Source organism: Struthio camelus, chromosome 7 (genome assembly GCF_040807025.1).
Source record: "Struthio camelus isolate bStrCam1 chromosome 7, bStrCam1.hap1, whole genome shotgun sequence".
NCBI classification, from domain to species: Eukaryota; Metazoa; Chordata; class Aves; order Struthioniformes; family Struthionidae; genus Struthio; species Struthio camelus.
Window position 1 is genome coordinate 136,513 of NC_090948.1, and position 25,405 is coordinate 161,917.

Below are 25,405 nucleotides of genomic sequence, written 5' to 3' on the forward strand. Positions count from 1 at the left end.
TAGTACGTATGACAGAAACGAACTCTGTTAGTATTTCAAGTACAAACTTGAGTATTCAGGGCACTATTGACAGGGGGAAGAATGCTGTGAGCAAGTCAAAGGACACCCTGGATATAGGCTCTGACATGAGCTGCCTAGCAGGCGAAGGAGGGGGACCAGAAGGAGGGAGACACTGGCTAAGACAGATAAGAGACTGGAGGTGGAAGCACAGAAGGGCAGACTGGTCACCTATGAAGAACAGAGTCGGTGGCAAGGAACTAATGGCAAACAAGGGAGACTAGTGCCTTTTCCTTCCACATGAAGTCTGTCGAGAGCATACTCCCCTTCAGTTTGAAATGGAAATCAACATCCACAAAATTCAGTTATGAAATATTAAGCTGCCCACTGGCAGAGTCTCACTTCCTTTTTAAGCACTTGTACCCTCACTTGCTCCTCAAGCATCTGATTATACGGAAGAGAACTGCTCAGTCAAAGACCTACATCAGCCATGGGAAATAGTGTTCATAATGAACTTTTTTGTTTGCTGTTTAAAAATCTACTAGAGTTGCTCAATCAAGTACTCAGTAGTCAGAAACTGCTAAGATCAAGGTTGCCTATATAACCTTAGTTCAGGTCCTACAGTTCATGCATTATAATAGTACTCAATCACAGTAATACCTCTCTCCCAGCTCTGCAGATGAAAGCATTTGCCTGGAAGATGCCTGCCTTATTCTTGACACAAGATGAATGATGCTCACTCACAGTACCTCATTCAAGATTTTCACTCCAGCAACTTCAGTACTTAAAACACCTTTTTTGCCCCACCCCCATCTCACTAAGTAAAGACTGTCATTCTGACGCATCGCACACATGTGCTATCAGCATTGGACAGACCACCTCAAAGCCCGGGACTTCTCAGCTTTGGGTGCTAAGCTTAATTTTTATCACATATTTTTAACAGTTACAGTTAATAATTAAGATCTGAATTAAACAGTTCTGATGTAACCCTCACCGCACAGCTCAGCTGTATCCAGCACGGACAGGTAAGTGCTCACTGGTAGGAACCTCCTAAGAGGCGAGTTAGGCAGGGAAGGTACATTCACTAGACACATGCAAGAACTGCACCCTCTAAGTGCAAGCTAACTCCTTCTACACGCTGGCTATCGAAAAATCATTCCTGAATAGTTCTGAAAACCGCAGAAGCAAATCCTGAGAATCTGTCTGTAGAAAACAGAGGTGCCAACAAAACTCCTGCTATAAGCCTCCCAGCAAGAGTCCTTTGAGAAAAGGCTTCTTGCAGACTCCCAGTTATGTGCCATCAGAAATACGTTTTCTTTTGTTATCAAAGAACTCCCACCAGCGTATTCTGCCCTCCTTCCATACCTGTGGAAGACAGTCAGGACGGGACTCAAAGATGACAAGAAGGACCCCAATAGGCACAGTCACCTGCTCCAACTCTAGGTCTTTTGCGATCCGCGTTCTCCGAATTACACGGCCAACGCTGTCCTGTGAGGATGCTGCAATCTGACGCAGCCCAATAGCCAAGCTGTTCAACTTCGATGTAGACAGGCTCAGACGTTTCAATAAAGGAAGCGCCAGTCTTCCTAGAAGGAAGGAAAAAAATGTGCTGCAGAAAGATTTGCCTGTCTAGGCTCAAATAAAACTGACCTACAGAAGTGGCAAATCTACGGAAACTTCAGGTATTTTCCACCACTTAGCTAGAAACCTACCCCAGATGAACTACACGAGGCATTAAGTCTGGCAGCCTTCTCAACTCTGACTACGATATCACATACCACAACGTTCTCACATTCTGTGGTTTAAATGATTTGCATATGAAGCCATGTTGACATCCACAAAGCTAAAGTTTGTCCTACTTCAAGTACCTGAATCTCTTACAGATTTTATCTTTGCAGTATTTCCAGATGGTTTCGACAGTACTTCAGGTGTTCTATCTCTAAAATAGAAAGATTAAAGCACAGACATACATATAGCATTTCTGTTCTGACTGGACAGGAACTGCTTAAGTTTTCTGGTCTGAACATGTTCAGCCAATAAATGCACCCAGCAACATCCCTCCAGGTACTCTGGTCAGTAAGGGTGGTGTCTTATACAGAATATGACAACTCACACTGTGTCATTTTCATACATTCCCTATCCCTACACACACACATACACACACACACACACACACACACACAGAGTAATCAACTGAGAAGTTGGAATTAGGATAACACAGAAGAATGCGTTTAGTTCAAGCCACCTATACAGAACCTTCCTCAGCAGGAAGGGGCTATTGCTCTTTTTGGAGAGCATCAGTTTAAGTACAGAGATGATAATCGTCCCCTCAGGAGCCAAACATTATCTTCACCAATCCAGCCAACGCTCACCTTGTGCATGACAATAACAAAAAGATGATGTGTTATATTCCATTTCCACAATGAGCCTTCCTAGCCAAACGGGGGACTAAGTTTTTTCAAGGCACTGTTCAGTGTATTACAAGGCCTCAGGATCTTCTCTCACACAGACATTAGTTTTCTGTAACGACGACGCAAGCTGCAGCTGTTTACGTTAGCAGTTCTCAGGGTCCCGGGTTCACTAATCTGTGACAGCCATACTACCCAATGACAGAAGGTTCTAGTTCTGCTCATTTCCTTAAAGGCTCAGATGGGTTCATGAAAAAAGGGCTACCATGGGAAGACCTGTAATATTACCTTTATTTTCAGCCTCTTCTAAGTCCTTTTTGTTTGCCAAGAGAATTTCTTCTCTCTGATCAGTTAGTAAGTCGGCAAGACGATAGATAATCTCTGCTCTCTGAAAGAGAAAATTTCTGAACTGTGATCTTACACAAAATCCAAGCTGCTTGTTTCCTGGTCCCTTCTAGCTCATTTCCATTGACCACATCCTCCCACTGGCCTGGATTCCCAGAACACTTGAGGCAGGTGATTTTTCCAGCCTGCATCACACTGGAAAAAAAAAAAAAAAAAAAAAGGCTGCACAGTAATTCAACCTGCGCCTTGCTTTTTATTATCTTGTTTTCCCACACCCAATCTTCTTGACTAAACCCCAAAAGTTCTTCCTTTAAAACCACCTTATCTTGTTCACAATAGACGTCTCCTTTTACCTACCCAGCTGCAAAACAATAATTGTCTACATTCCTCTTTTGCAAGTACTTGTACAAGCAGGAGTGAATGGGACAAGTTATCTCAGTCAATTCTTCAGCATCTCTGATCACAAATAACTTCCAGGTGACATTAGATGCTCTTAAAATACCTACAGCTGTATAAACCCAATGTGCAAATACACGTTACTTCCTAGCTCTGAAGCATACCATTTTTCTGCTCTTCCACTCTCTTGCAGCATGCTACAGCCCAAATGATGGATCTGGCACACAACAGAGGAGATTCTTGTCCCAAGGGGCCCATGAATTAAGTTTGTGTTTTAAATCTTAACATACATTCACAAGTTTAATAAATGAGATCGTATCATTCTGTGTCACCTGTTCAGGCTGCAGAGCTGCCAGGGTCCTGCCACCAGCTCGAGCCATTTCACCCTGCTGCTCCACTGTAGGGCCTGCAGAAAGCAAACAAACCTCAAAACACGGAAAAACCCACAACACAAAAACACCACACCAAAAACATGCCAGGCAGACAAAGTTACAGCACATATGGAAGTCAGGACTAGCTCTCCCATCTTCCAGCTCTCTACTCAGGGCAGGAAAGCTGCTATAGAGTCCTAAAAGGCATAGTCGAGAAATGAACTGTACGCCAAAACAGGAAGATCTGTAACAAATACAACAACATTTCTATGGTTGCCAAGCTTACCCTTTTTAAAGGGACATCATACAGAATTCTGTAAGGTCACCACATCAGAGCCAAAAAACAAATACCTGTACACCAGGTATTACGAGGACATGACAAAGGGCAAAAGATAGCTAAATCTCAGGGCGTGGGAGGCTACTGAAAACAAGGAGGCATCCTTTACAAAGCTTAAACATTCAACTGAGGACAACAGAAACGACTGCAAAATGGCATGGCAGTGTACAAACAATAACAGAAGACAAAACCAATCTAAGTAATAGCTTGGAAAAAGACTGCTTTCCCTCTGTTCTTCCCTGTGTTCATTTTGGAAGGGTTCCTACACAAAAAACGTTCTGCAGCAGGACCTCAAAGGACCTGTCTCAAATGGAAATGCTACAGAACAGGTTTTGAAATAGAAGTAACAAGTCACCGGCTTCAGAGAGCATTTCCCCCAAGAGTTCTGAAGTGGATAAACTCACTAAGTTGTCTTTTTTAACTCTCTCCCGGAACTGCCTGCAGAATGGATGACTGGAAGGTGACAAATATGACTCTACTTCTATTGAAGAAGGGTCCCAAGAAAACTGCCAGAGCAGCATTCCAAAGTCCATGCCACAAATTATACTGGGAACTACACTGGGCACATGACTAAGCACAGTATTTGTTGGTGTTCTTTGAAGGAAGTGATCTGCCTGTATGCAAAGACACAGGGTTGATTACAAGAAAGGTTACTGCAATTTCCAAAGTCTGTTTTAGAAGACAGAAGACAAAGAAAGGGTGGGAGCAAGCACTCTCCACAGTAGAGGAAGATTGCTAGTAAAATCCCATAGGGATATGTGCTGGGTGCCCTATTTATAAACCATTGGGAAAGAGGAAACAAGACGAAAGCCTTCACTGCTGACAGAAATGTATTAGAGGGACTAACTGAAAAGCATCAATTTCCTCTGCAGTCAAATCACCAGGCTACAAAACAGCAAGCGAAAGTCAATGCAGATAAACAGGAAGCGATGCAGATCGGGAAAAAGGACAATCAGGCCGTGGTATTATAATAAACAGTTCTATGAAAAGATCAACTCATCAGCATTAAAAAGCAAATACAATTTTCAGAATTATTAGAAAAGTCCTAGAGGACAGAACAGAACAGAAGACACCATTAATCAAAACTCAAAATTCGTCCTCCAGTCTTATAAATCCAAGGTTCATACCCATCTTGAACGCTATGCGAAATTCTGATTTTTCCCCCCATCTCAAAGAGGCCACAAGAGAATAAAACGTTTCAGAAGAGAGAGACAAAGATGACTACATTTTTGGAACAATTTCTGTATAAAGCAGCTAAGACTAAAACCTCTAAGACTAAAAAATGGTAAAAATTGTACTCAGTTATTTAAATGCAAGTCTGATGCAACACTTTTATCAGCTAGAGGGAACAGCAGAGGATCCAACATTTCTATGCTAACTGTAGAAAATAAAATACCTTTCAAGAGACATTTGTCAAGTGGGGCATGCTTTCCCAGCTGTTTGCCAGGTCTAGTCAAATTAACTCATTCAAACCTTTCAGAAGTCTCTGCAACTCTGTACTCACCTGCAGGTTTTACTTCTGAAAAAAACGTGCCAACTTTTTTCCCATCCACAATATCGGTGATGACATGACCCGAGATCTTTGGGTGGGTTCCATTTGCAATAACTACGGAGGTGCCTCCTTGGAGGGCCCACAGAGCTGCTTTCACCTATGATGAAGGATAAAGCCAGTTCCAGGAAATTCACTTGCTATTTGAATCCCCACACTTAGCAAGAATCCTTGCTCCTTCTTGTGCTTTAGATTGGTCCTTTATGCTTTCAAAGAACATTCAACACATTACAGGAGTTTCTATAATCCAACATTGAACGAGACAATGTATTTGAGCTTTACCTTCCTTTCCTTACTTAGCTGCCACTTTATGAACATACTTCTAATTTCCCTAACGGCTTACTTCTTTCAAGACTTCTGCAAGTACATTTTGGTCGCATGTTCTTTTTCACCATTACCTTAAACTGCAAAATCTTCCTCCTAGAGTGAAGAGATCCCATTTTCTTTTTGAAAAAATTGGGTTGCCAACTCTCCTAGCATTGGAAGCAATCAATAATTACTCCACTTTGAGCGGCCATGTGCTATTACTTGTATCACAGAGCACTGTCCTTGCTCAGGTCCTAACCATTATCATAAAACATTAAAATATTATTCAATGCCTTTAGCCATCTGAATTACTCCCTTAAAGGATTGGCCTAAGCACTCCTCATGGGTCTGCTTAAGATAGAAAGGAATTCTCATTGTTTATGACCCTTTGGTGAAGCTATGAAGTACTCTGAAGAGTCACTCATGTTTCCATCCAAAGTTTTAACCTGCTTTTTTCACATTCTGTTACTGCTGTCCTTGAATTTTTTTTATTTGCTTCTATTTTTTGCCTGGGAATATGACAACTGTCTTTACAGTTATTTCTGAGTAGGCTCTGTTTGAAGATTTTGCACTCATTCAATTTGGATTTAACTTCTTTTTATTTGGCATGCCCGCCCCACTTTTGTTGTTGTTTCAGAGGGGGGTCCTGCAGCACAGCATTTAGGAGTCATCTGCAAGGGTCAAGACCCTGCTGTTCTAAGCAACTTGTAAACAAAAAGCACAAAATAAGATCTATGGCAAGAACCAAGCCTAAAACCAGAACAGTCTGATGTGCAGACAGATCGGAGCTGAAATCAATAAGACTTTACCAGAACAACTACACGCTAAAAAGGCTGTCAGTTCCCTCACCTCTCTTTTTTTTTTTGTTTTTGGCAGGCAGGCAGGCATCACGGTCAACAAGAGCTCTGTTAGATTTAGAGGTAGAAGACAGAGTTATCTTTGTAGGCGTTCCTCTAACAAGAGAGGCACGAGTTCCCTTTCTGAACATCAGTGTTAGTATGCTGAGGTTTGTTTAGTCCTTCCAAAGAATGTTAAGCATACAGCAGGACCATCCTATTAGTAAAATCCCTTGAAATGCCCATATACTGATTAGTCCTAAGAGTAGCCTCTTTCTACATGCTTGAGCCATTATTTATGGTATCATAACAGGGAGTTCTCTAAAATCTCCCTCTGCAACATTTCACTAATTTATGCAAATACACAAAACCATAAAACCTGTGCTCTCCTTCATTTCTATTCTCGATCAAGGTATTAGCAGCACTATCATACTCTGTTGGTGTCATTTATGTCATTACAAAAGCTGCCAGTTACAATGCCACTTCCTCACCTCTGCATTTTCCTATATGGTTCTACAAGTATGTGTTACAGTTCGTATTCACTGGGAAACTCCATCTGTCAGATATGCCTGTCACAGCAGGCTCTCGACTACCACATGACTTAACTGCTCCATTTTTGCTTAAGTTTCACTCTGATAATCAAGACTTGTACTTCTGGCTACCGTTTCTTCCTCTCATTGACACCTCAGTTTTCCAAAAACACCACTGTTCTCAACCCTTACACATTTTTGTTACAACGGTAGCATTTGGTTTTGCCTCTACAGGACTCACAGTTACCATATTAAATATCACATATCTCTAGCAGATTTTTTTCTTTTTGAACAAGTACTCCCTGACTTTGGCAGCTCTCCACTCAATATTTGGAATAGTTTAATGTAAACTAAAACTAACTAACTTTAAACTGTACCTCAAATAGTACACTCAAGGACTCCTCTTTTTGTGACCTTCCAGTCCACACATTGATACCGAGGTCTGCCTTATCTAGTTGATTCTTCAGAAAGGGAAATAAAGTACAAGATACTGGCAAAGAACTTGACTTTGTTCTTTCCCTGCTCAGTCAAAACCTACTTCAGTTTCTACAGGCAACCTACTAAAAATCTCCTTAGGAAACCTGCACTGGTTAATACTGCAACAACAGTGTGTATCCCAGCATCATGAGAAACACATACTAAAGCTTCATAACAGCACCATAGTTATGCATTCACAGCAATGAGTACTGAGAGTATACGACTGTACACAGCTCTAAAAAAACAAACAAACAAACAAAAAAAACCCCAGCCCTTCTACCTCTATTAATCCAGAACTAAAGTACCTCAGTCTTCACCAACTGGCTCTTACTTTAATTGAAATTGCTAACTTAATACCGTTCTAAAGATCACATTTTACAATGAACTACTGAAATGTGACTCATGAGGTGTTCTTCCCATCAGGTTTTTAGACACAGTGATAAAATCCCCACTGAGCCTGCTCTTCTCCAGGCTACAAAATCCTGGCTCTCTCAGCTTCTCCTCATATGCCAGATATTCCAGTCCCTTAATTTCCTTCACGGCCCTCCGATGGACTTGATCCAGTATGTCCCCATCCTTCTTATACTGGGGAGCCCAGAACTGGACACAGCACTCCAGATGTGGCCTCATCAGGGCTGAGTAGAAGGGAAAAATCACCTCGTTCGAGCTGCTGGCTATGCTCTTCCTAATGCAACCCAGGATATCATCGGCCCTCTTTGCTGCAAGTGCACATTGCTGGCTCATTGAACTGCTGTTCAATTCAGCGTCCGCCAGGACCCCCCAAGTCCTTTTATGCCAAGCTGCTCTCCAGCTAGTCGCTCCCCCCGCCCCCAGCTCTGTACTGGGGCAAGGGGTTCTTCCTCCTCAGGTGCAGGGCTTCTGCATTTCCCTTTGTTGAGCTTCAAGAGGTTACTGTCTGCCCATTTCCCCAGGCTGTCACAGTCCTTCTGAATGGCAGCACAACCATGTGGTCTCTCAATCACTCCTCCCAGTTATTTATTTATTTATTTTTAATCTTCTGCTCCCCTCTTCTACATCCTCTTTTCCTTCCCAGGAAAGGAACAATGGCTCCAAACTCCTACCTTGGCTTCCATGCCTCCCATTCCTACTCGGGATTTGGTTCCAAACGTCACAGACTGCTGGTCTCCCGGGTAGAATATGTCAATGAGCTTTGCATCATCAGATCCAGGAGGGCTGTCAAAGAGTCCTAAAATAAACAATAAAAATCTGCTAGCATTACGTACCCTCAGCTTTGCAGTTCAAGGAGAAGCTCTAGGGAAACTGAAAAGCTGTACTCTGTTTCACAGGATGGAAAATTTTCAAGTCCCACAAAAAGCAGGGGTCAGTGAAAGTGTGCAACACTAGTAGGCTGGCTGAACAAGAATCAGTTATGCTTTCGGTAAAGTTATATCTCAAGGGGAAACAGAACACCCATACTGAATAACAGCATGCAAGCTGGAAGTACTGACATTAGCGTGAGGGTAGAGGGAAAGCTGGAAACAAGTTTACAGCTCTTGTATGTCCTAAATCGGGACCTACATACACGAGTACACAGTCAAACAGGAAAAAAGATAGTCTTCCTCACCAAAATCTCAGCTGATATGCCTGAATTCTCGCTTGTAGAATGATAAACTGAGCAATGTAGAAATATGTAAAAAGATTCTGCTAAGAAGGAACCCTTAGTAGTTAAAAGTAATAATTTTATGTAACAATGCTCTGAGCTGAACGATCCTTTCGCTTACCCAACACATAAACCCTGAACTACCACCACGTTTCCCAGAAATTCTACATGAACAGACACTGATGTTATGAATTGGAGCACACAAGTGCAGACTACCTGCGCTCTTCCTTTATAGCTGAGGAAGGGCAGGACACATCTTTCTATGAGCAACACACCACACTAGAAGAGAAGTTGTTTCCCTTATTGCTTTTATTAATTGTTCTCAGAGTCATTTTGACTAGAGACAGTCAAATCCAAATGAACCTGCTAGAAGGAACTGTTTATGGAAAGGTATCCCCTTCCTCCTCAGGACCTATGACATGGGCTGAAGACCAGGATCCACTGAAGCTTGGATGCAGATCTAACTGTAAAGAAACACTTCTGGAAAAGGTGAAAAGATTACATGACTTCGATGATGCGGAGGTAAGAGCAAACTGCACCCCCTTTTGAGCATCAAGAGATAGCTGACTGGCTTCACAGCAGCACAGGTCACAAGACCAAAACGGTACCAGCCAAATATCTGGAGACAGAAAAGCTAGCAAGCTCCAGACTTCTGGAAAGTAACGTCCAGGGCGTCTAAGGTACTTGTAACTCACAGAGAGACAGAACCTGCTGCCAGAAGAAAACTATTTAGCGTTTGGATTATGCTCCTAATTCTAAACACATAGCCCTTGTCATGCACGCTACTCATGACTACATCATAAAATCCTGAGTAGCTAGCAGAAGAACCATAGCGCATAGCTTGGCTTCTGGAACAAGTCTCAAGTTCACATGCATTCTCACCTGCCCAGACTCAATGATGTGGCAGACAAGTCTTTGGCTCATGCAACAACATCAGGTATACGCCTTAAGGAGCTATGTGGTACATTATAACTGTCACTGTAGAAGGTGTGAACTGAAGAGATCAGCAAAACTCAAGTGTAAGTTGCTTCTACTATCTGTTGGACTTCAAGGTCCATTTTTTTCCCACCAAGGGTTGCTATCTATCTGATACCCAAAGCAACGCAAGGCCTCTCTGACTTAGAGAGGTGTGCTCAGGCCTGACTCCAAAGAGCTCTTCTACATGTCATTTCCTTGACAGTAAAAAGAGCAGAGTACAGATTGTCTTGATCAAAGAAGGTAAAGAAATGGTTCACAAACCTTCTACATCTGAGAGAACAATCAGGAGATCAGTCTTCATTTCCACAGCTAGTCGTGCTGCCAGACTATCATTATCCTTCACACTAATCACCTGGAACGTGTATGCAGATCAGCAACACAACATAAGGGGGAGGAACTAGGAAGTATGTAGCCATAACATACATAAAAACAAGCTCCATCAGCACTGCCAAGCCCTTATAAGCTGCTTTGCTCACACTCCGCTGAAAACTCTTAGGAATTGATCTTCATACGAAAGCAAATACCCTTTTGGAATGCAGCAAAGCAGCATGAAAACAAGAGATAACAGGAGCAGCGCCCGCATTCTCCACCTTGGTGCCCAGTGACAGGACAAGAGGCAACGGGCACAAACTGAAACACAGGAAATCCCACCTGAACATAAGAAAAAAAAAAAACCCCAAACAAACAAACAAAAGAACTTTTTTACTATGAGGGTGGTCAAACACTGAAGGGGTTGCCAAGAGAAGCTGTGGAGACTACATCCTTGGAGATATTCAGAACCCAACTGGCCAATGTCCTGAGCAACCTGTTCTAGCTGACCCTGCTTTGAGCAGGGAGGTTGGCTAGATAATCCACATTACTAATCTCTCATATTTGCTTCCCTGCTGCAGATTTCACAGGTCCCAGATTATGGTATTAGTAAACCATGCATTAATGCTGTACCATCTACAAACTATATCCACCCCCTTGCAATACTTTACCCACATTTACCCCCTGCAGATCACTATTTGGCTCTGGAGGTGGAACAACAGCATCATTCGTGTTAATTATAGGGACGATATTCATTCTTAAAAGTTCATGCAAGGTTCCGTTTAAGTTCCGACGCTTCTGTTCATCATGGAAATCCAAGTTGGTGACTAAAATCTGAAAGGAGGGGGAAGAAAAAAATTAATACCTGCCCCCTTCCCTGATAAGAAGGACATAACAATATGTATTAAAGTATCGTAACAGCTCAGCCAAGCCCCCTGGGTCACCACACAAAACACAAGCTACAGTTAAAGGATAGAGAACGCAAGTGAGAAATATTCTTTCCACATTTTCAGGTGTATATGCATTAACTTCCACTGGAACCTATAATGGCCTTTCTCAAGTAGACAGATCACAGTCTCCAGGAAACAACTTAGGGGGGAAAAAAAAAAGTAGTAGAACACAGATGTTGATGATAACCCTTAAGAACTAAATAATTTGGGAGGAGATTACTTATAACATTGCCTTTCTTCTTTTCTCTCCTAGTATAACATCTCTATACTGTTGCAATCGGAAGGGATGCTTTGTCTCAAGACTTCTCTTCAGCTCTAAAACTCACTTGCTTTTCTGGAAGAATCTTGCTTTTAAGGCTTCCTGTATGCAGAACCTTCCCCCCCCCCCGCCCCTTTTCTTTTTGGTATTTTAAATCACAACAGCTTGATGCCTATTTTGAAGAGAGATATTCTTCATTTTTACTTTGCAGTTTTACATTTGAGAACCAACCAAACACATCTATCATGAAAACACTAGAATATCACTTAGCCTCAGTGAAAACTGTCTTTTTTTGTGAAAGAAGTTAAATTGTTTAAACCCAACAATGAGAGTCATCTACAGTCTTGAACAAGATTATAATCCAGTGCAATCTATGGTAATTGTTAGCTATACTGGAAGCATTTTAGTTATATCAGCCGTACTGTATGATAGTAAGAAGTTCCTCCAAGTGACGACTTTACAGTATGCTCTTAAATTCATTAAAAGTGTTTACACAAGTAACAGAGCTGCATCAACTGTAAAGCCTTCACAGAGTACTTCAGATAAGCACAGTCTGTTGTCTTACAGTAGCTTAATACACAGAGTTGCAGCATTCAGCGAGAGAGAGAGACCCAGACTAGGTGTACCACCAGCTACTAGTTAGGTGTGAGGAACAGATGGACAGCAAGTCCTAAAGTACGGATATGCACTTCTGTCAGCTTTACAGAATGTGGGCCAGTTCAGCCAGTTGTGATTTTTAAAGCCTCACTTCGGATCACCAACTTTCTCTTTATACTTTTTGTGAGGAGAGCTTAATAGGAAAAAAAAAAAAAAAAAAAAAAGGACATAAACCACACACAAACTCCAAAAACATAAAGCATTGTCGGTCCACTTAGTATGAACTAGCAATTATGCTACAATAACAAGCCTCAAAAGTAGGACAGTGGGACAGGATAATAAAGACAGCAGCATACGAAACTTGGAAAAAATTAATAGCAATTATAGCACTGACTGAAGCATCAAGTCAGTCTGGGAAAGAAGGAATCTCTTACTTGAGCTGCGCAGATGCTGTACTGCGTAAACATGGCCTCATACAGAGCCATGAGTCCACTCTGGCCAGCTGCTGCACAGGCTCGGGCCTCCAAGACTGGAATAGCCTACAAAGATAAGAGAACAGCTGTCAGGCAGTGACTCAAGCAGGTTCCACCCAACATTCAAGGAGAAAAAGGGACTGCTGCAGCCACTCACCATATCTTTTAGCTGGCTCTGGCCTGAATGAAGTGCTTGCCTCACACTCTGAGAAAGCAAGATCTCATGACGCAACCGCTGTTTTCCAAAAGCTACAGCTCCACTGGTGACAATCATCATCTCTCGGCCCTGATTCTGCAGCATTGACACCTGTAAGCACAGAGCACGAGAAATAAAACCTGGAGCAAGACCACTCCTAGTCTCACAACTCCGCGTGTTTTACAGATATGTTATGCTCACTGGTTCCCGCTGACAAAAGCGTCTACTTATCCATGGATACGCACAGCAAGGCAACCACCCTTTAAGATACTCCTGCACACCTTCCCGACCAGTTATAGCTACAGCCTGCGCTAAACTCTCTTTTCACAATACCAGTTTTTATGATGGAGTCATGCTTGAATTTTCACAATATCCATTACATGGTAACATTTCTACAGCTTTTAAAACCCTCCATTTCTACTGCAGAACATAGAGAAAAGCCATATAGTAGCAGCTTCCTCCAACTTTCTTATTCACTATCCATTCCCAGGGCTGTTAACATACAGTAACTTTATGTACTAGAAGTGAAGAAGCTAACTCCAATAGTGAACAAAAAGTTTGGTATTGCTCCTTCCAGAAGGGTAAGTGGCCATGGTTCCTTTTAAAACTCAAAAGCTCAGTGTCTTAGGTGAATTTAATTTTTTATGCACCTTTCTTCCCAGAGGAGACATATCCAACTCCCTCATCCTCTCTGCAAGGTCTTTGTTTCATTTTGTGCAGCAGAACAAGTCTATGAGTTGATCCCATCAGCTTTTCCTACAAGCAATAAGGTTTCAAGCCCTCTCTTAAAGGAAATTTGCAAACGTTCAGGTAATCGAGAAGGCTCCACTCTTTCTGCAGGCCTAACATTAAAGTGCCACTTTCCCACAAGATCAAACTAGTGCCCGAGTCATATCTTACTGCATAAAAATCACACTGTGCGGAATTTCTTCCTCAAACACTGATTTATTGAGTTACACGGTCTACACTACCGCGGCACGTGGTGATAGAGAAGGAAAAGCTCAGAATACTGATCTATACAGGCCACTATTGCTTTATGAATGTTTCCAACAATTATCAAGTACTGAAGTGAAAACAAACATTCCACTTCAGTCCAGAATTACCTGCTCCACAATAGATGCCAGCCTCCCAAGAGCCAAGCCACACTCATCTCCTCGAGTCACAACAGCACTACCCAGCTTCACTACAATCCGCTTTGCATGTTTCAGCTCGCTGCGGTGTGCAAATGATTTGCCATGTGCACGGCTGAGTGGCACAGTGATAAACGGGATGTTGCTCCAACAACGGATGGATTCATTTCTTAATCTCTGGGTACGGTGAGGGAGATCTGTGATTAAAGGACAAAAAGGAAAAATGCATTAGAAACTTGCCCAATCAGTTTTAAGTGCTTCATTCAGACTTCTGAGCCCTTTATAAGCCACATAACACCTCCTCCCTTCCCACAGCTGAAGCTCACAATACATACTTCTACTTCTCAGTGATGGGGAACGAGAATCCATCTTTCAAGTCACTGAAGAAAAAACGAAGACCAATAATTTCTGAGCAGTGCTAACCATCCCTAAGACATAGAAGGGAATATCCCATGAGTCACAGAGCTTTGAGCCTGGGACTCTAGAAGACCAAACTCAAGGGCACTGTAAAAGAGCCCATACAGCTTACATCAGAAACAAGAGTGCTAGCTTTAAAAAACACTCACCCTTGCTTATTAGGTACAGCTAGAGTTCTGTCGGTAGTGCTGTAGAAGCACTTGACTGCTGGGGGCGGGGGAGCTGAGCTGAGCTGAGCTTTTACAAAGCTGTATTACGGTCAGATATTTTCTCACACTGCTCAACTCAGGTAGCAGAAGGAAGAGATAGATGACCAACATAAGAACTGCTAGTTGCCTCCCTACAGGATAAACAGGCACTGAAGCACCGACAGTCACAGCGCTACTCAGGCGGAGCACAAGATGCCCAAGGCTGTAATCTCACTTAAAACACTGAGGAGGCAATGTCTGTGCAAAATCTGTGCTTTCAAAAAGCCTGCAAAGGACAGTAGAGACAAGCCAGTCTACTATTAGAGCCCAGCAGATTAGAGACAATAGTGACCGTTAAGGTATAACTGCAAGGAACACTCTAGATCCATTCTAATTAACAAAGAGGTTGGATCAAACACATACAAGTCCCAAAATTAAGCTGAAGGTATGAGGGCAGTTGGGAAGCACTTTCAATACGCTTAAGATAAAATTTTGCAGAGGCACAGTGAATTGAGTCTGAAGAGGGAGTGACGCAGGTAGGGTTACTCACAGTCACAAAACGCGTCTAATGATATAAGACTCAATAAGCTATTTTACTTCAAAGGTTTTTTTGAAACTATCTTGCCTTATCCTCCATCTAGTTCTTTTCACATTACCATTCAGAATCTACATTAAACCAGGTCAACTTCTAGACAGTCTCAAAAATATCAGTATTGCAAGAAAGAGAACAGTTGGGAAGTTACTAAAGAAACGGCTACAACGCTACAGCATAGGACCAAAAGTGCATCCTAGTCAGAAGATGGCACAGATACAATCCTGACCAATATCATCTCCGAAGATGTACAGACTCCTTTACAAATCAATGAATTGAATCCTATGCCCTAGTCAGATGTTATCCGATTTTGTCTGTTCAGTCTCTGTAATTTTTACGTTCTATAATGTAAGACAGAGCCATTTATAAATTAAACGAGCGTTCTGGATGTTACTTCTCCTGGAATACAAGAGGAAAGAACACACTGCTACAGAAAAGGGAAGCCAGGCATTTATTTCTGTAAAACATGGTTAAATCTATTTCCTTCACTATACACAGAAGAACCTTAACTAGTTAATCATAAGCGAGGGCTGCATTAAGGTGTCGGTTTTATATGGAGTAGAAAATATAATTTGGAGATTAGTTTTATTTGCCCCTCATTTACTTGTGAATGTAAAGAAGGCCTATAATAAATAGGAAAGAACAGGTAGCAGAATTAAATGGAATAGTTCTTTCCAACATTAAATGTTACCATGCACTATTTGCCTACCCTACACAGCATGCACAGAATGGAGTAAAACAGCTTAAGTGTTTCCAGTTCTCTCAGCTAGAGCTCTAGGGCTTAGAGGGTTCCAAGGTGGCAGCTACTGAGAGACAAACAGTATCTGAAAGAAACCACTTATTTTTCAGAAAAGCAAAGAGAAAGGCAACAGTTCTGGAACAAACAGATACTTCCATTCGTCTCCACTAAAGTTACAACTGCTAAACTGGCCTACCACTGTACAAACCTGTCTTTTTTAGTTATTTTAGACTGCAGTGAGAGAGAAAAAACAGCTCCAAGGTTATACATACAAAACATTTCTGATGGGGCAGCTCCAGGAATTTGTTTTACACAGAATTAGGGAGAACGCGATATGGTCATTCAGTCAACTTTTCAGTCAAACAGGTTTTTAAGTATTCCAGTTTTTCATACCCAGTACCTTGCCAACAGTTTTAATTCTTTAATAAAGAAGGGAAAATATAAACGCAGGAGATGTTTGGCGCTGCAGATCCTTTTATGCAACCTGCATGAGGGTTGCCTCTCAGGAGTGAAGATGCCGAATTTTAAAATGCACTTGAGCTGACCAGGATCACAGCAGAAACAGCAAAGAGCAAAACAAAACTGATCATTCTTAAACCAGCTTTAGCATGCAACTGATGGAGCAACCAAAGTTGCTCCAATACTGGCTACTGACTACTGTCAGTTGTTCCAGAGCTGAGGAACAATTTTCACCATGTCAAGGTTAACTCTTGGAGAATTTTACTGACTTTGGAAAACATAGTACATTAAGAAATACTACAAATGTAGAAGCCAACTGAGCTATTGCTCAGAAAAAGAAGATCAAGATGTAAGATTTCATTATTTAATGATTCATATAAAGACTAACAAAACAGAACTATTGTGTTAACACACGGACCAATGGGAAATGAATGAAGCTTGCATGCAGTGGTAAACAGTTAGTATTTTTATCCCAATGACTTCACCAGATCAAGAGGGAATCCATCTAGCCCTGCATGCTCTGTTTCAGTCTGCTAATCATACAGAGTGAAGGCCTCTCTCAAATTAGGATTTCGTAGCAGAATATGGAACAATAAAAATGTCATATTCCTAACCACTGTCCACAGGACACCTATGTGTTTATGCTCAGGTTTCCTGCAAGTGTCTTTGCACTTTTGTCTAACCCAAACAAATCTGAGCTTCTCATCTTCCAATACCTGTTTTACTCAAGACAGCTGTGGGCTGGAAATCGGAATGGGGGAAGAGGACATCATCAGATCCTGCTTTCCAGGAACATAGCAGGTTGAAACATAAAGAACTTTTACAGTAAGAGTCCTTTTACACCAGAATTCTTTGATAACAATACATGCCAGAATGAGAAATACACCCTCTCAGACATCTGCCTGAGTATTACTGAGTTCAGGGAGAGACTAACAGTAAGAGAGCAGAACTTCATCGGCAGCTCACTCCAAAACCTGTAAGCTCTGAATGAAGTTACCGAGGGAATTTTCCTGTCATTATAGGAAAGAACATAAGGCATGCTCGGGCACATACTGACCAACATTATTAGAAACATGTGCTTTCTCTCATACATACACAAACGGGAAATGGCTGCGATGGCATGTGGTGATAACACAAAGCACCTTCCAGGGGAACGGACAAGAGGGCTCAGAGCAGCTCGACACAACATTTTGAGACGTCTTCTGCAAATCAAGGATATCTGCAAGTTAAAAGGGGGACGGGAGGGAGGGAGGGAGAAAACTGGTTAATTATCAGTGAACTTCCATCCATAATCTCTCTCTGTCCCCCACACCCCCCTCCCTATATCCAGAAGGACTCTTCACAGTCTTCATGCAGTCTCCCTGTGCAAGGGACAGCCCACTCTGAGTTTTGCAGAATTCTCAGGCTGTAATTCAGAGGAGCTGTAAGGCCTGTGTTCCCCACCTGCTTGCAGAAGATTAATAATAAAGATCAAGAACAAAACATGCTTCCCCCAAAAAAGGAAAAGAAGGACTATTAGTGAGCGCTGCTGCAATGAAGAGAAGTCAAAACCTTCTCCACAGAGAAGCCTAGAGGAAAAAAAATTCTGAAGAGAAGTTGCAACACCCCGACTTCTCCAGACGCTCCACAGCGGATCATCTACTACCCAGAAATCTCAGCCCTATTGAATACACAAGATATGCTGGCTCACTTAGAGAGTCAAGACTCTCTTCTCCCAACCACTCGTATGATCTCAGTTGCTCTCAGTTTAGCAGATACTATTTAAGCCCTCAGAAACCACACCTGGTTCAGAAAGGCCCTATGCAAAAAGTGGCTGGAGGTTGGGACAACACACTGGGAAGCACTTTAAATGCCTGCTCTGTCTTACAGTCTTTCACAGACATGCACTTTGAACAACTGTAAGAAGCTGACCACATTACAGTGATCCTTTGGCATGACCCACTAAACCTGTTCTTATGTTAAATCCAGCTTCAAAGACAAAACTCATCACTAGTGTAGCTGTTTCACAAGCATTAATAAGTTAATTTTCCCTGAACACTATAAAATGGTGTCACAGATGAGTGGCACATCGTCACAAACGGTAAGATATTAGCCCTGGTTACAAGTGAGGACACAGACATGCAGGACGTCACCTTCCACTTTATTTGGCATTACTGTTTCTGTTATCTGAGCTTGCAAGCACTCAAAATGCCTGCAACTCAAAATCCACTACCAGGTGCCCAGCAGAGGAGGGATACACAGTCAGCACAGGGTCTAGTTGAGGTGATGCATCCAGTATCACAAAGGAAACAACAGAGATGAGCAAAAAATTCAGTTTTCCTGGGCAATGCTTAAGCTATGAAGCCTCTCCTGCCATGAGCCCTCTCTTTTCCCTTTTACAAAATCTTGCTTTCATCACTTGCTTTCAATCCATCCCTCTGCACCAAAGGAACAGAGAGGTCACACAGGCAACATTGCACAAGCTGTGGCAGGGAGAAGATATTGAAGAGAAGACAAAGAGAACTCACAGTAACCATACTGAAAGACTGCTACTACAAATACCATGACAATTACAGCAACTGGCAGTTCCAGCACACATGTGCATGAACACCTGAAGTTGCTTCACTACCCTGCGTCGCTGCATTGTTACTGTGCCTCATTACAACCTTTACCAAAATATATATATCTCTGCATATGACAAGACAGCAACCAACAGACAGTGGCTCTTCTTTTTAGGCTGGTAAAGTTATATAGCATGGCATTATATCAACTCTAATTTACATTGCCCCTCCAGTTCTATATCCTTCCTAGGGCCCTCTCTGCCCTGTACCAGGCATTTCATGCAACTGTCTCCGGGCACAACAATTCCCCACTGCCCACATGTTTGGCTGTTTGACTCTCCTACCTTGAAGTCCACCTCGGCATTCACTGTCAGCCATCACCTTCCTAGTAGGCTCTCAGCTCTGCCTTAAAGTCTCTGAGGGGTGCTCACCGGTCCAGGAGCTCTGGACAACCCGGACTGGTGAAGGGCCAGGACCCCACCACAGCTATCCAGAGTGGAACTGCCCATTCTTCTTCAGCTCCTTCCACAGACAGTCTCCCTTAGGGAACAGAACAAGGTACCTGAAAGATTCACCCCCTGCCACTTCCTGTTACGGCCTCACCTGTCAGGTCTTTGACTCCCCTGTTCAGCCTGGAGAAGAGAAGATTGAGAGGGGATCTCATCAACGTGTACAAGTATCTGAAGGGGGGAGTGTCAAGAGGATGAGGCCAGCCTCTTCTCCGTGGTGCCCAGCAACAGGACAAGAGGCAACGGGCAGAAACTGAACCACAGGAAGGTCCATCTGAACCTGAGGAAAAACTTCTTCACTGTGAGGGTGACAGAGCACTGGCACAGGTTGCCCAGAGAGGTAGTGGAGTCTCCTTCGCTGGAGATATTCAAAAGCCGTCTGGATGTGATCCTGGGCAATATGCTCTAGGTGACCCTGCTTGAGCAGGGAGGTTGGACTAGATGATCTCCAGAGGTCCCTTCCAACCTAAACGATTCTGTGATTCTGTGATTCCCATTATAGTCACAATGCCTTGCTTGGTGTTGCATGGGCACTACAATACAAACCCATACTAGCTAGATCAAGCTGTGCTGTCTCCTTGGTTGCTCCTACTCATGTGCCAGAGAAGTGTTTCACATTCTCTTTACAGGGCTACTTACAACTAAGAGCAACATCATCATCCTGGAAGAGCGCCTCCTGCTTTCCTTTACTAGAGGCAACTTTGCCAAGAGTGAATGGAAAATGAGGTAGGTGTGAGAAGCGGCACACAGTGTGGATCCTTCACAGGAAACAGACTGGAAATGAGCTTGTGAGGAAAAGCAAGCAGACTAAGTTAACAGGAGTACAGGAACAGGAATTCTAAAGCAGCAGAAGACATCAAGCGAAGAAGAGGAGATATGTGAAAGGCGAATGATGCTGCCAGAAAGCATAAACAGACATTAAACATAGGGCCCTCCGAGAGTGACAAGCTTTCTTGAGGGCTACTGCAAGGATGCCAAACTCCTTCCTCTCACCTCACTCAAAGATTTCAAATTAATTTTCAATCCTCACCTTCCATTCCGCTCACGCTCCATTCCCGTCTCTGCCATTTCCATACCTGGAATGGTTCTGCTCTTCAGTAACAAACCAAAACCCCACATAATTGAAAACAACCAAACAAAACAACAACAAAACAACAACAACAAACTTCTTCCTTGGGGGGGGGGGGGGGGCACTTCTGAAAGACTCTAGCATCAGCTTTCCAAAACCTCTTCCTCATTGCTAGGTAAATCTACTCACTCCAAACTGATGTCCAGAATTGCCTTTTAAAAATGCAATTCTCTAATCACTTACTTAAAATTTTAAGTTATCCTTATATTGTTTCTCATAACGTCATGAAAATGAACCAGAAGGTAATGCTTTTTACTAGCTTCGTAACAGCTGTTAAGCAGCACAGCGCATTCAGCTTCTGTCCCGTATCAGTGCAATGAGACTAAGTTAACTTCCTAGGGCAGCCTGAAGTGGAACAGAGATCTCAAATTCTAAAACTAGTACCTTTACCAAAAAACAACAACCACCACCCCCCCAAACCCACAAAAACATACCTCATCTATATCACAAGTTTTCAGACTGTTGGCTACAACCCCATGGAACGTCCACACCTGTTAGCCGTGGGCTGATAAAAAACAACTAAACTTATTGCACAGTTCTATATATAAAGGCCCAGAACTCAGTTATTAAGGGTTTAGGACGTTCCACAAGCGGAAAAACAAACGGAAACTACTCTCCTGTGAAAGAGCTACAGTGTTCCACACTTAAGCAATAAAGCAGAGGCAAGTCTAGTTCCAAGGACAGACACACAATCTTCAAGAACCGAGTCTTTGCCATAACACACAAAAAAGTCCTCTGCAACATTTAGGGATTTTTGTAAGAAAAAAACCCTGCAGTTGTCAGTGTAACTCAGAAACAAGAAACCTTCCCTGAGGAAGCTGTACATTGGAATTGATTAGCATAAATATCAAATACACTGTCCGTAGAACAGTTCATAAACGTGCCCAAGTTTTAGAGACGCTTACGCACAGAGAGAACAGGCAACGCAAAACAACATAGCATGCAACTACTTTTCTACCAAGAATCCATTCCAGCAAGACCACAGATCACGCTACTGGCAGGCAGCAGAGCCCGCTCAAGCACAGGCAGGACCTTCAGCCTGACAATATAAAACACACGCTGCTGGCCTGAGCGCTTAGAGAGAGACACCTGGATTTCTATACCTGACCCCTCCTGTCGAAACTGTGACAAAAGATTTCTGGCAGAAGCAGCAGCTCCAGGGAAACCAGGAGGCAGGAAAGAGCAAACTTCTGCAAAGGCAGCGGAAGGTGGAGCGGGCTGAGCTGCCGCAGCCAATCCCAGATGTCCCGGCCGTTGGCCACACAGGCCACAGCAGCTCCTCCCAAACAGACTGGAAACTAACCCGCTGGCTGATGCAACCTCACTCCAACGTCATCCCTCCCACCAGCACACACACCTTCCCATCCTGCTGCCCCAGCAGATGATGTAACTCTACTCCACGTTGCAGCACAAAATCCAGGGCTTTACAGTTACAGCGCTAACAACTGTTTTCTGTCTAGTCCCAGACTAGTCCAGACAGCCCAACCCACAGCACAGACAGCCTACCCGTCTCCCACACCCAGCTTTCCTCGACCTTGATTCTTCCTCTTGTCTGTGAAATGGGATGTAGGAGATGAAAGGCACTTACATAGCCAAACTGTTGAGACAGGCTTTACCTCCTTAGGCTCTTTACCTCTTCTCTTTTCCGCTGTATCCCAGACCCCCCTGCACAAGGGCACAAGGAGTACTGGCTTTGCTCTTCACATCTCCCATATCCCATTTCCATTCATTTCTAAATTAAGAGAGAAAGCACCCTTATTGCTTCAATCAGTAGAAGCCGCAAATGCTGCAATTTCTCATCTTCAAAGATGCTACAAAATTCACAGCAGTTCCTCAGTTCAGCTGAAGAATTACAGTCTCCTGTCTACACCATGCTGTTACATTCCTATTTGCTTACTGTAATTCAAACAAATTCCAACTGCACTAATTTTCATGTTGGCAGAAATCAATAATCGGTCCTCTTTCAAAAAAAAAAAAAAACTTTAAAGATTTACCTGCTGGGATCAGAAAACATAATAATCTCAGAAAGTCTCATGACTGGAAAAAATTTCATGAAGAGTGAACAGTATTCGAGCGATAACAGTAGGGTGGGAAAAACTTATTAAAAAAACACCAAAACTCAGAGACAAGAATTTCTGGAGGACCTAAGCCACAATGATTGGACATTAGGAGTTGCTACACTGGATTGCACTCTCTCCTCCTGAGGGAAAACAAAGCAACCCCCAAAAAGCCCCAAATAAATGCAGGGATACCTCTTTGTTAAAAAGACTCCCTGCAGATTGCCACATGATCAGGTGCACTATTTGGTTTTATTAGCATAGCGCATATGAGCCCTGCTGTCCCCTCTTGTCCCCCCCCAATCCAATTATCAGCAAAGATAAAGAACCTTGCTGTGTATAAATGCAGAATAAAGACAACGCTAACTCCAGAACTTGAGGTCGTCCACATGCAAGAAGAGAGGCAAAACAATGACTAGAGAGGCAAATAAGCACGACAACTGGTTTTCCATATTAAGCTAAGCCTTTGTTTTGATTTTTAAACAAGTAGCAAAAAAGGGAAATGGCCCTATTTTAGACTTACCTGGCTAATTTTTAATACAGGCAAGTCCTTTTTGAACTGTGCTTCCAAACAAAGACTAACAGGTTCCCCTCAACCCATGCTGTTACTCAGAGGCTGCTTTCTTCAGATGCGGAAGTAGAAGAATCAGTAAGAGAAACTGAAGAGGAGCTACAATCAAAATGCTTTCATTTTCCCCATGACACCAGCAGGTCTTACGGAAGCTTGTTAGCTGCAAGAAATCCTAGATTTCCTACCTGGGCAGCAGTTCATTACCTCAGTGCACAGCAAGTGTAACGGGGAAAAGCAACGGGAAAGCTTGTTTTCAGACAGTTCAGGGCAGTGAATACCCTGAGAGGTCTTAAACAGAATTCCATTTCCAAGAAAAAGCACAGGAACCACCATGCTGTATTAACAAGCTGAGTTGGCAGGCAGACTTGCTACAGTTCACCTCCAATCCTAGACACAATCCAGTCCTAGGCACTGTGCCAAGACTCAGCTTTTTTACTGTCCAATTAAAAACAAACAAACAAACAAAACACACACACAGAAAGAGGGGGCTGTAATCGAGATTACTGAGTGAGGAATGTAAGGACACTGGTTAGTTTAATCAAGTGCTAGTCCTCAAATGCAATACGGTTTCTTCATATCTTCCTTCCTCTTAGCATCACCACTCTCTCTCTACTCCTGCCTGCATCACATCTGGCTAATCTCTTCTATCATCTTTTTTCACTGCCCAGCAGCAAAACATCAGGTTCTACCAGCTGTTAAGCATAAAAATGATAAAACTAGCATCCCAGTTTAAAACATCAGTTTCTCCATAGCCATCAAGTAAAGGTTCTACAGGTGCCAAAGGCCATGCAGTTTTCGAAAAATCAGTGGAGAGTGAAGTTTTATAACAATTATGGCTGGTGCAGTAACAAATGACAAGGTGAAAATCAAGTTCTTGGATACAGGTTTGTATTCAGGAGACTCTTTGGTCGCAGACATACAAGGATAGAGAGAAAAGATGTTCTGGAAAATATGAACTGAAGTCAACATTCTAGTTTATTATTTTGGAAGACAGGCAGGCAGACATCAACACTTAACACCCTAGGTGTCCGCTCCCTTCCAGAACCTCTTACAGAAGCACTGGTTGCACTTTCTGTCTCCCCATTGACCTTTTGATTCATACCCTGCGCATCCGAAGGTCCCGCTGTGGAATCTCGTCAACCATTCTGACCTTCTGGCCGTTATTAAGCCAGTCAGCCACAATTTTCTGTGCAGGAAGGCTGGGGAAAATTCACTGACTGTAGAATCCACTTCTAGTCCCTTGTCCTGTCATTTCTCCAGGTAGAGTATGACTCAAAACAGCATTTATCAACACCTCAGCCTCAGGGAGCAGTGAGTACTCAGCTTTGCATTGCCTCTAGTACCTTATTTTTGCGCTATTTGCCTTTACCTACCTCTTTTGTTTTTTAATTCTCCATCCTTCACAATGATGTGTCCCTCTCTTCTCTTGTGGTTGGGGAGAAACAAGAAGGCATTTAGTTTATATGAAAGATAAGGTGGCACCCACTCCTAAGGAGGGGGGAGCGGGAGAAGAACTCAGTAAGGACAGCAGTTGCTGGCAGATGCCTGGATAAAGTACACAGGCAGCACAAAGAAACACTTATAGTTCCCTGAATACTCTTCTAGTTCTCCAGCCCTATGCGGGCTGGGGCTATTTGCCCCCTGCGTGGGGCTATTCGCCGTCTCCACGCCACTCCTGATTTTACAGACTTGTAATATGCCCTCTCTCGTTCCTGCCTCCCACGTCTCTTTCCCAAGATAAAGCAGGCTGTGATATTCCAGTTGCCCATAGACAGTTCCGGCACCAGAAATGCCAGTTTTGCCTCCCCTCCTGATCAAAGTTGCAGTTCCCATTTCCCTCCTACTGCTAATGCTCAGCTGTATCACTGTAATATGCTGGTAAAAGATCAGGTGACCCACCTGACTGTATAATCTCACGAGAACTAGTGCCAACGAGAATAGAAGCACAGCAACTCCTAAGACTATATTGCCACTAATAAAGCAGTTTAGGATGCTCATGCCCTCAGTATCTCCTTATATGAACACTAGTCCACATCGCTGATCAGGTCTATTCCTCTTCTTACACCTCCCCAATATCTTAAGAAGCATACAGCAAATTAGTCTGGGGAAAGAAGCCAGAACTACACACACTGTACTAAA

General features: G+C 42.9%; 1 protein-coding gene across 50 annotated transcripts in view; it reads right to left on the minus strand.

Annotated features, from left to right (window-relative positions):
- ALDH18A1 (aldehyde dehydrogenase 18 family member A1) overlaps positions 1–25,405 on the minus strand; it is a 34,782-nt gene that overhangs the window by 7,195 nt on the left and 2,182 nt on the right. For 5 of the 50 annotated variants that reach the window (XM_068951275.1, XM_068951274.1, XM_068951282.1 and 2 more), the window contains 12 exons: positions 24,640–24,691; positions 17,556–17,679; positions 14,039–14,262; positions 12,897–13,046; positions 12,701–12,805; positions 11,136–11,294; positions 10,413–10,503; positions 8,635–8,759; positions 5,359–5,503; positions 3,479–3,552; positions 2,694–2,793; positions 1,363–1,583 (listed from right to left, as the gene is read on the minus strand). In XM_068951275.1, the coding sequence (XP_068807376.1) occupies positions 1,363–1,583; positions 2,694–2,793; positions 3,479–3,552; positions 5,359–5,503; positions 8,635–8,759; positions 10,413–10,503; positions 11,136–11,294; positions 12,701–12,805; positions 12,897–13,046; positions 14,039–14,262; positions 17,556–17,649 (1,488 nt within the window). In that variant the 5' untranslated portion in view covers positions 17,650–17,679; positions 24,640–24,691. Of the gene's footprint in view, positions 1–1,362; positions 1,584–2,693; positions 2,794–3,478; positions 3,553–5,358; positions 5,504–8,634; positions 8,760–10,412; positions 10,504–11,135; positions 11,295–12,700; positions 12,806–12,896; positions 13,047–14,038; positions 14,263–17,555; positions 17,680–19,344; positions 19,541–19,603; positions 19,634–20,539; positions 20,602–21,741; positions 21,944–22,226; positions 22,371–23,218; positions 23,339–24,639; positions 24,692–25,405 lie in introns of those variants that run through there. The other 45 variants (XM_068951300.1, XM_068951298.1, XM_068951306.1 and 42 more) reach the window with 32 other exon arrangements.